At 41.2% G+C, this 11803-nt stretch overlaps 1 protein-coding gene across 1 annotated transcript in view; it reads right to left on the bottom strand.

Annotated features, from left to right (window-relative positions):
* Positions 1-11331, bottom strand: part of LOC132853678 (uncharacterized) — an 11780-nt gene extending 449 nt beyond the window's left edge. Inside the window, exons 1-8 of the mRNA XM_060881601.1 lie at positions 10834-11331; positions 8712-8885; positions 7700-7857; positions 5958-6156; positions 5440-5533; positions 4114-4285; positions 3861-4013; positions 1265-1416 (exon numbers count right to left, since the gene is read on the bottom strand). Coding sequence (XP_060737584.1) covers positions 1265-1416; positions 3861-4013; positions 4114-4285; positions 5440-5533; positions 5958-6156; positions 7700-7857; positions 8712-8885; positions 10834-11072 — 1341 coding nt within the window. The 5' untranslated portion in view covers positions 11073-11331. The remainder of the gene's footprint in view (positions 1-1264; positions 1417-3860; positions 4014-4113; positions 4286-5439; positions 5534-5957; positions 6157-7699; positions 7858-8711; positions 8886-10833) is intronic.
* Positions 11332-11803: the final 472 nt, after the last annotated feature.

Raw genomic sequence — 11803 nt, 5'->3', positions numbered from 1 at the left:
AGAAGGAATGTTTAGAGCGTGCCGGCAGACGAAGGTGAACACACGAAGGTGTGTTGCGCAAAGGACAGGATTTTATCCTTATTTAACCACATACATCTCTGGATTACATCAAGTCTGATTGATCTGAGCGTAAGATTTAGAACAGACGATGCTCTTTATGGTGTTCGGTATTTATCTAGGAGTCGGATTTCCCGATAAGCACATTTTCTGCTGAGGTCCTGAAGTGCATTCAGAGGGACTGTGGTCATCAGATGTGGCTCGAAGAGACGGACTCGTTTACGTCGATCGTATTTTGTATCCCAGTCCTCGAGATGTGGTTTACAGTTTTAAATCCATTTAAAACAAAATAAATAAAAATAAATAAATAAATAAATAAATAAATAAATAAATAATGAGGGGGCACGGTGGCTTAGTGGTTAGCACGTTCGCCTCACACCTCCAGGGTTGGGGGTTCGATTCCCGCCTCCGCCTTGTGTGTGTGGAGTTTGCATGTTCTCCCCGTGCCTCGGGGGTTTCCTCCGGGTACTCCGGTTTCCTCCCCCGGTCCAAAGACATGCATGGTAGGTTGATTGGCATCTCTGGAAAATTGTCCGTAGTGTGTGAGTGTGTGAGTGAATGAGAGTGTGTGTGTGTGTGTGTGCCCTGTGATGGGTTGGCACTCCGTCCAGGGTGTATCCTGCCTTGATGCCCGATGACGCCTGAGATAGGCACAGGCTCCCCGTGACCCGAGGTAGTTCGGATAAGCGGTAGAAGATGAGTGAGAGTGAGAGAAATAAATAATGAAATAAATAAATAAATAAATCCTCCACGTTGATGTGGATAGCATGGATATTATCCAGATCCTCAAACAAGCAGGTGTCAAAGTCAATGTCTTTTGTTTAAACATAAATTTGGGGTTTTTTTTGTTCAAAATGTTGGGATTGTGGCCAAATTCCTGGTAAAATGCTGTAAAATTGGAGTGAATTTTTTTTTTTTTTTTTTTTACAAAAGCATGTTTATGAGAAAGCCAGTAATTTCTAGAAATATCTCTAGAGTGTCCCTAAAGTCTCCATAGATAAAAAAATGAAGGTAATTTTGAAGCAAAATGTCACTTCCCTTATTTACACGAGTTCTTTATTATTATTATTATTATTATTTTTTAGCAAATCGACGTTTAATTACATCACTTTTTTCGTGACCATCTGAGCAAAGAAATGACGAGATAAACTAAGAGCGTGCTTTTAAATAAGGACCAGGAGGAAGTGGTACGAGACGTCATTCGTACCTGGTCGTGGCCTTCTTTCACTAGCACACTGTAGACGACTGCTGCTGAAGTGTTACGCATACGGGAGCCTGAGGAACGACGCTGACGTCTCTTTGGGATCTCAGAAGAGCTCGGAGACTGCAGCGGTGGAACGAAGCTCTCGTGTTGTCCACCTAATGAGCACAAAGACAAGCTCTCAGATTAAACATAGTTAATAAAAGCTCATATTAATACATTTTTCATTAATATAGATTTCTGATGTATAATACACGTCTTTAACGTCGCTAGCAGAAAAAAGATCGAGATGATACAAGAGCATGAGGTCTGGAGGTCTGTGTACGGAGAGAACCGTCAGGTGTCGTGAGGACTTCCACAAGTGGGATTACTGAACGTTTAATTAGATGTGTTTTGTTCGTTCTTTCAGCAACATAGTGGGTGAGAGACAGATTCAGTGGAGTTGGCACAACACGGCACGGCGCGCACACACACGTTCACACCACACACACACACGTTCACACCACACACACACATTCACACACAGAGAACACCACACACAAACACGCAGCACTCACACAGAGCACAACACAACAACACACACACAGTGCACAAACACATAGCTTTTTCATTCATGCGCGGGACATATTACATATATCACACATACTGTATACACACACACATTCGCACACACACAGTGCACAAACACATAGCTTTTTCATTCATGCGCAGGACCTATTACATATATCACACATACTGTATACACACACACATTCGCACACACACACACACAGTGCACAAACACATAGCTTTTTCATTCATGCGCAGGACATATTACATATATCACACATACTGTATACACACACACACACACACACACATACACACACACACACACCTTTTTCATTCATGCGCAGGACATATTACATATAATCACACATACTGTATACACACACACACATTCGCGCACACACACACACAGTGCACAAACACATAGCTTTTTCATTCATGCGCAGGACATATTACATATATCACACATACTGTATACACACACACACACACACATTCGCGCACACACATTCGCGCACACACATTCGCGCACACACATTCGCGCACACACATTCGCGCACACACATTCGCGCACACACATTCGCACACACACATTCGCACACACACATTCGCACACACACATTCGCACACACACATTCGCACACACACATTCGCACACACACATTCGCACACACACATTCGCACACACACATTCGCACACACACATTCGCACACACACATTCGCACACACACACACATTTTTTTTTGAGTTCCAAATACAGTTTGTTCATGTTGTTTAAACCCAGATAAGCCTTAACATTCATGACTGTGGAGCGTTTCAGTTCTTTACTCCTGCCATGTGTTTCAGTTCCATACTCACACTCACACAGCAAACACAGCGATTTTGTTAAAACTTCATACAACTGTCCCTCCTTTGTGTCGTCAAATTAGGACTTGTGAGGCTACTAAAGAAATAAAAAAATAAACCAATAAATCAATCGCTGATGGAGGAACACGGTCAACGTTTGCTGCATCTCATGTGCTTTCTCAATCACCGCCGAAGACGTGAAGCGGACTGACCCCGTTTCGCCCGTAACGTGGTGTTAAAACAGTTTAAACAAAGGATTTATTTCTCTCACCTCGAGTCTGATCTAAAACGAGTCAGAACTCTGTCGTCTTTCAGTGAGACGTGCTGTTGATAATCTCACACCGAAATTTTGGGGTTGAAGATAAACACCTTCGGAATTTAGACACTTTTTAGATGAACAAACACTCAAAAACATCTGTGTGGGAAAAAAAAAAAAAAATCTCTTTTCTACAAATATATCGCTCCTAGAATTGTAAAGAAAAACAGAAATACGCATAAAACACGACAAGTTCTTAAAGTCCTGAGTGTTTACTTTCATACGAGCTTCGTATTAACGCCGCCGCGGAGCGAGACGTGACAAAGACGTTCGATACCCAACGTGAACACGGAGGAAGAAGCTCCGCGTTTTTGCCATTTGTAAAAAAGTTTAAATAGAATTGAATAAATAGAGTTAAATTTGCCTCGGAAGGGTTTTTATCTGTGAAAATTAAATTATCCACCTAGTTCGTTAATTTAGCAACACAAAATGAATGTTAAAAATTGGGTCTTTTAATCTTTTCCTTAATATTCATTCATTCATTCATCTTCTACCGCTTATCCGAACTACCTCGGGTCACGGGGAGCCTGTGCCTATCTCAGGCGTCATCGGGCATCAAGGCAGGATACACCCTGGACGGAGTGCCAACCCATCGCAGGGCACACACACACACTCATTCACGCACGCAATCACACACTAGGGACAATTTTCCAGAGATGACAATCAACCTACCATGCATGTCTTTGGACCGGGGGAGGAAACCGGAGTACCCGGAGGAAACCCCCGAGGCACGGGGAGAACATGCAAACTCCACACACACAAGGCGGAGGCGGGAATCGAACCCCCAACCCTGGAGGTGTGAGGCGAACGTGCTAACCACTAAGCCACCGTGCCCTCTTTTCCTTAATATAAATATTATTAAATATTTAAGAAATTATACATATTCCTACTCCTGTGAAGGGAAGGAAATGGCGGCACGGTGGCTTCTACGGCGCCAGAAGGATGTAGAAGGACCAAACTGCTCTCTTCTTCTTGTTTCCACTTTTCAGCCCATTGCGTGTGTCTGGGTCTGGTCCAGTCGTTTAAAGAGCCTGAAAGGCGTTCTGGGGAGCGAAGAGCGAGAAGAAACACCTCAGACTCACGTACGCATTAACAAGCAACTTACACACACAGCCAAACTGAAGCAGGAGGCGAATCGCTTACCTGCTTTCCTCAGGGTTTTCTGAAGGTTAGTATGTGTCTGTTTCAGCTCCCTCAAAATCTCCAGACTTTCCTTGTTCGCGTCTCGGAACCGGGTCGCAAAGTACAGCAGAACGAGGCAGGCGATCGTCACCATGGCTTTCCTGAGAAGCCCGACCAAAAAGGCGATCCGTTCCTATAGGACAGCAGCAACTTGCGTCAGGAGTGTTATTTAAAAAATAATAATAATAATAATAATAATAATAATTCTGAACTACTTGTTATTGCCTGTTCATATCCTGATCATAATTTAAGAAAAAAAACAAACAAAAAAAAAACACAACATTTACACCACAGCACTGTAGAATTTCCCCCATTCTCATTGATCTATTAACACGTTCGCACTCAGACCTCATCTTCTCTTTTATAACGGCTCAGAACTTCGTAAGAGTTCAAATTAAAAATGGCAATTTTATTTGGTCGCATAAACAACCGTACACAGTAAGACACATGGAAAATCTTTTAAATTTAGATCATTTAATTCATTCATTCTTTCATTCATTTTCTACCGCTTATCCGAACTACCTCGGGTCACGGGAAGCCTGTGCCTATCTCAGGCGTCATCGGGCATCAAGGCAGGATACACCCTGGACGGAGTGCCAACCCATCGCAGGGCACACACACACACACTCATTCACTCTCGCACTCACACACTACAGACAATTTTCCAGAGATGCCAATCAACCTACCATGCATGTCTTTGGACCGGGGGAGGAAACCGGAGTACCCGGAGGAAACCCTCGAGGCACGGGGAGAACATGCAAACTCCACACACACAAGGTGGAGGCGGGAATCGAACCCCCAACCCTGGAGGTGTGAAACGAACGTGCTAACCACTAAGCCACCGTGCGCCCATTTAGATAATTTAATTAATTTAATTCAATATATGTAATATGTGCTGTGCAAGAATGAAAAAAAGCTGTGGAAAAGATCGACAGGTGAGTTTCTAAAATCGTTTGAGCGTAATAGCGTAGACAGGTGAAAAAGAAAAAAAGTGAAGTGATGACTGTTTACAAGTGACGACACTTCTTGTTTTGAAGACGGCATTAAAATTAACTTGTGCCATACGCGAATTGAAAAATTGTAAATTTTGGGAAATTTGCTGTGGTATAAAAGGAATAAAACCCTTCAGGGCAACGATGTCAGAGTAACGCCGCTGTGTGTTGATTTATTTTTATTATAACAAGCCTCATCTTGTTTTATTCCTTACATACTGAAACGTTTTTGTGCACGTTCTCTCACACACTCTGGGTGAATAACTGATTATTGTTAAATACGGTAAAAACCCACCATCTGATATTCAGGATTATCGCTTTCCGTAACCGTCCTACAAATCAAGCGCTCCAGGTAGACGTTCAGAGCCACCAGGCCGAACAGACAAAACCTACAAGACAAGACAAAACATACTGAGCTTATAGACTAAATGTCTTTATGATGCATTCCAACATCAGCAGGATCCGACCATGCAGGTATGGGCAACTCGAAGCCAACGCTCTGTGTGCATCTTCTCAGGTAATTATAAAGCTCTGGATGAGCTTAATCAAGTAGCCCTACACGGTGAATACAAGAACACTCCCATGTGAGGGTCAGCTTCACCTCGATGCTCTGTGGGAAGTGACTGCATTAAAAGTCTGCTATTACTGAAGCACTGAAACCATTTATTATCACGATTATAATGAAAGAGCAGGATGACATTTGTCCCCCTTTCAGATGAGTGTGGAAGCCTTGCAAATTAAGTTTGTTCTAGTCAGAAGAATGGTGCTAGATGAAAAAAACCTGGCTGTAAATACACAACGTTGTTCACTCGCCTCGCTCCCGAGGTGCGACGTGTAGAGGTGAGCAGGAAGGACGCGAAAAACCCCAGCGCGTTGTACATCAGAGAGCTGAGGGTGTGCGACTCAGACACGATGAAGCTCTGAAGGAAAGCCACGCGGTTAAAGATCTCGGCGAACACCACCTGCTGCTCCTGGACAGAATGCCTCATCTCAGCAAACACATCCCTCAGACCTGCAACGGAAACGTAAAGTAAGGAATAAAAACACAACACGAGCTTTGCCGTGCGATACATACGTAACGTGAGGTGAAGGTCACCATCGTGGTTAATTATAATCCGATTACGACGCGTCCACGGCGCTTTTTTATCCGTCAGTTCGTCAAGATTTATAGTTATTCACTTATTTAAGAACGAGGAGTCAGTTTTAACCATTTTATAAGCGGTCATTAAAGCAGCTATAAGCATCGCTGACATTGGAGACTAATTTCATGAACACCTTTAAACTTAAATAAATCAACGACACGCTGGTTAGATAGCCCTGGATTATGTAAACTGTTTCCACGTACGTTTCTGTGAACGAGGTGTTACTACAGAAACGATCACAACAAGCCCGTTAATATTACATATATCTGTAATCCGCCTGACAGCCGCGACTCCTCTCAAAGCCGCCGGTCTAAAAAAAAAAAAGACAGATAATAATATAAAGACAACTATGAAATGTGTTGCATCATTTTTTTTATACACCGACGAAGGGTTTACAGCTATAATGACTTGATTTTTCTACATGGTCAGAAAACACCTAACTTTTAACACTATTAAATGAGTCTATAAAGTCTACGGTCACACAAGGAGGAAAAAAAAAAAAAAAAAGGTTATTTCATACTTACGGTGGCCGGGAAGTGCAAAACAAATTAACAAAACCCAAACCAAATTAACAAAACCGAAAACACATTAACAAGTCAGACAACCCGGAAGCGGTTGGTATAATTTGTTAATGGAAACTTACCATCATCGGACGAGACACCTTTCATTCACCTTTATATCTTTAATGACAGTCGTCTTGTCCAATGATCGGTAAGTTTCCATTCACAAACTATACCTACCGCTTCCGGGTTGTCTGAATCGGTGCATGAAACACATTAACAAATCAGAAAACAAATTAACAAATCAGAAAACAAATTAACAAATCAGAAAACAAATTAACAAATCAGAAAACACAACGACATTTCAGACAACCCGGAAGCGGTTGGTATAGTTTGTGATTGGACAAGACACCTGTCACTCAAAGTATACATGAAGTTTAACAGTCTGCCGCAGGGAAAAGTTGGAATGGATGGATGGAATGGATTACTGTGGATTAATTCTGTTATTTTCTTGAACGGAGAACTTTATTTAAACGGAGAACTTTACACATTACACATAAGATTCCATACCTGTATATCTTGAGTGACAGGTGTCTTGTCCAATGATCGGTAAGTTTCCATTCAAAAAACGATACACTACCGTTTCTGGGTTGTCTGACTTGTCGTTGTGTTTTCGAATTTGTTAATGTGTTTTCTGATTTGTTAATTTGGTTTGGGTTTTGTTAATGTGTTTTCGGTTTTGTTAATTTGTTTTGCACTTCCCGGCCACCGTACATACTTCATAAAAAGGAAGTTCATACACAAATGTATGAGGGGGAAAGTCAGGACTCAGGAGTGAGTCAGGAGTGTGTGGTACACATTTATCGTGCTTGTAGTGTGTGAGAGAGGATCACAATCTCCTCAGCACTGTTACCCTTTGTGGAGTGCTGCAGTGTGGTTTTCAGCTCTTCTCCGTTGCGCAGGATGGTTTCCTGAGATTTAAGAGCTGCACTTTGGGCCTCTACTAGATCCTCAGCCATCCTCTGGGTGGACGCGAGCTGCTCGGCTACGCCGGCCGAGCTCTCCGTCAGCCTGAGATGTCCAGATAAAACGTTTTACATAAATAACCTGCAGAAAACCTACGACAAAATCAATATCAAGTATCATTATGTAAACAATATCGGTTTGCCATACTTTATGTTCTTGGCACAAACGGTGAACTAAACAGTCAGTCAGAATTATTGGTTTCAAAAAGAATAATAAAGAAATCATATAAATTAAAGAAAGATATTAAAAAAAAAGGTATTGATTTTTTTTTTCTTAGATTACATTTTTAAGGGTCAAGCTCTTCCGTTTAAGTTCATTTATATAAGTTAATATCGAGGGTGCCAAGACTTTTAACAAATAAAAACAATTATTGTTATGGTGAAAATAAAAAAGGATAAAGTAGAAGAGCTTGAAGAGGAAGAAAAAAAAAAAAAAAAAAAAAAAAAGAGATGACCGTTTAACTCACTCGCTTTGTATTGGAGACTTTCCACGGCATTAAACGTAACTACAAACGTTTAAATATCTACTTGCGTCATACGTGAATTAAAAAATTAATTCAAACATGCTCAAAATCTGCGATTTTGCCAATCTGCGATCTGGGAAATTTGCTGTGGTATAAAAGGAATAAAACGCTTCAGAGCAACAACGTCAGAGTAATTCCACTTTGTGTTGAGTATTTTTCTTCTAACAAGCTCCATCTTGTTTGATTCCTAATATACTGAAACTAATAATTGTGGAGTTGAGTGTAACTGTCAAAACACGCAGGATTTTTTTCCCAGTCGTGTTACAAGAGCGTTCGTGAGGTCATCTGCCTCTGCGCTACATACGTAAAACCCTGATGTGTTCATAAGGCTGTAATTAATATGAAAGGGTCTGCAGTGTTCAGACAGTTGGAGCACCTGTGAATGGTGTTTTCTGCCCGATGCTGCCATTGCTCGCTCTGGAGGTAGTGGCAAATGCTGTGGGCGTGAGTGAAGAACTCGGTGTAGGTGTTAAACGCGACAGGATCCATGTCACGTGTACACGTTCTAACATCGCTGCCCTCGGGACATTCCGGAAAACTCCGTCCAGACCTGTAACGAACCCAACTGGTGGTTTAATGAGCACTACACAGGGTGAAGAAGATTTATAGAGGGTAATAATAATAACAACAAGTTGGGAACTGGCCACAAATTGTATACACTAGACAGTAAAAATAGCGTACTGCAAATCTTTTTTCCTCCTAAAACAATTACACGTTCCGATACAGAGCGTTAAAACAAACTGTAATTGGTCAAACACGTGATGCTTCCCAATTTAAAACGCTTCTCAATCCGTCTGCAGCCTGTGAACCCTTTAACAGGAAAAGAAATCCCACACACTCCGTCAGCACATGAACATAATTCGACTATACAAACATTAGGCTCATTGTTTCAACATGTACAAAATTATTCCGCGTTTTTTTAATTCCTGAACTTTCCACGAGGTCCGAGTGGACGTTATTTATAGGCTGAAGTGATTGTTGAGTTGTTGATGTTTTGGATCAAACCCAGGTTAATTGGTATAAAAACTCTATCATGAATTTAGAGACTTTGATGATGGTTGGTTGTGATTTTGATTACTGTAATAAAATTAAAAAAAAAAAAACATAAAAAAAAAAAAAAAAAAAAACACAGACCCTCTGGATTTGCGTTAAAGAACCCTGGAGGTCCCTCGTTAAGAACCACCGCTATTATACAATTCCTGCAGGCTTATAGAGTCGTTTTTTTAGCTCACCGCAATTCTAACGATCAAATTATTACCGTCTAGAGCAAACGCCTATTTTTAAAAACAGCAACAATAATTCAGGAATATTTTGCACTACTGAGAAGCCAAGAGGAGACTCGTTGATGGCTTTGCACTTTCGCATCCATTCGAATGAAGGATTTGTCTTTTCCAGTGGTGAGACTCTTGAAACGATTATGGAATCATCATTAAAGACCTTTGTTGATAACTGTTAAAAACTCTGAGAACGTTTACAGAGAAAGAGCTTGCAGTCTTACAGCTTTATAACCCCATATAATGAATGACATCTCCTGGTTTCACCTTCCCAAAAGTTTCAGGAGCATTTTGCTTGTACAGCTCATGAAGAAACATCTTTTTTCTGTAACTTTTTTTCCTACTACTTCACTTAACCTTGTGGTTACACACTGTGTTTTTCTTTTTTTTGCAATACTTTGGCAACCCGCATTTAAAAATAAGGTGAACTATTGAACTTATTTGCTGTTGAAGGTCTGTGATATGACGGCATTACTGCAAAAGCGAGTACTGGAGATAAAGACACAGTTGAGGTTTTCCTCCCCAGAAAAAGGACAGGTCTGGATTCTTGGGATAGAGCTTAATGGTTAGCACATAACTCTGAGTTCAAATAAACTAAGCTTGCAGTGTGTCAGTCTGATCCAATTTAATAAAAGACAACATGCAATGAAAGCAGTGAATCCAGCTTTATAAGAGCAGCAATAGACCCTTACAAAACACCGGGGGAGGTCTAGTGCTCGCATGAATGCATGGCTGTGAGTGTGTGTGTGTCTGTGAGTGTGTATCTGTAAGTGTCTGTGTATGTATATCTGTGAGTGTGTATGTGTGTGTGTCTGTGAGTGTGTATCTGTAAGTGTCTGTGTGTACTGTATATACATGTATATATGTGAGTGTGTATGTGTGTGTATATCTGAGTGTGTGTGAGTGTGTATGTGTATGAGTGAGTAATGTTTGTGTGAGGTGTGTGTGTTTGTGTGCATGTGTGAGATGTGTGTGAATATCTGTGAGTGTGTATGTGTGTGAGTGAACAATGTTTGTGTGTATGTGTGAGATGTGTGTTTATGTGTGTGTATGTGTATATATATATATATATATATATATATATATATATATATATATATATATATATATATATATATATATAGTGTGTGTGTGTGTCTGTGAGTGTGTTTGTGTGTGTATATCTGTGTGTGTGAGTAATGTTTGTGTGTGTATATATGTATGTGTGTGTTTTATCACCCTGACCTTCTCAGGTGACAGTGAGTAAACCCCAGGGCCAACATGCTCTGCGTGTCCTCATTGAAATCCCGACAGTTTGCGTGAACTTTCCCCAGAGCCTGAGACCAGCACGTGCCGTAGCGCGCGTGTCCCGCAAACTCCCGCAGCTTCTGTAGCTCCACGCGCCCTTTCTCTGCTAGCGCTTTATCCGCATCGGTCACGCAGTAAACACTAAACACGACGTAAAGTATCGGAATCACAAACATCCTCCTTAAAACCTCAACTCAAAACCGAGCGTTGTATCAGAAATACGACATAAAATCGACGCAAAAAAAAAACAAAACAAAACACACAAAACGGCCTCAGCGCGTGCACAACGCTAACACACAGGCACTTCCGGTCGAGATGTAAATGTCTCGTGCCTGATAAACAACAAAATAAACTTTACTTTTCGAACTATTTCGTGTTGGGACGAACTCCTAACGTGGAGAAGTCTATCTGAATGAGATCAGACACTTGAGTTGGTTTAAAATCACAGGAGAAAAAACACGCCTTCATGTTGAAAGGCCTTTAGAATAAACAAACCCACCAGACCAGTTCATTCAGTGCTGCTCACTTTATTATTAAAGCCTACACATAAAATCACTTATATGTCTCATAAAATACTTTAGAGGGTTAAAAGAACACAGCCTGGTCTTGAAAGGCTGTTTATTATCTAAATCCAGTCTTTTCAGGTGAAGTGTCTAAAACATACTCAAAATGTCAACTGGATTTCACCTGCATACGTCACTGATTTGTTTACATGTTGATTTAATTCTATATCTTCTCACTAAAATGTGCTACATATAGAATTATTTTTTTCTGAACTCAGGATAGGGGGGCACGGTGGCTTAGTGGTTAGCACGTTCGCCTCACACCTCCAGGGTTGGGGGTTCGATTCCCACCTCTGCCTTGTGTGTGTGGAGTTTGCATGTTCTCCCCGTGCCTCGGGGGTTTC

This window comes from Tachysurus vachellii, chromosome 11, assembly GCF_030014155.1.
Source record: "Tachysurus vachellii isolate PV-2020 chromosome 11, HZAU_Pvac_v1, whole genome shotgun sequence".
Classification (NCBI taxonomy): domain Eukaryota; kingdom Metazoa; phylum Chordata; class Actinopteri; order Siluriformes; family Bagridae; genus Tachysurus; species Tachysurus vachellii.
This window is presented reverse-complemented; position numbering and strand designations above follow the sequence as displayed.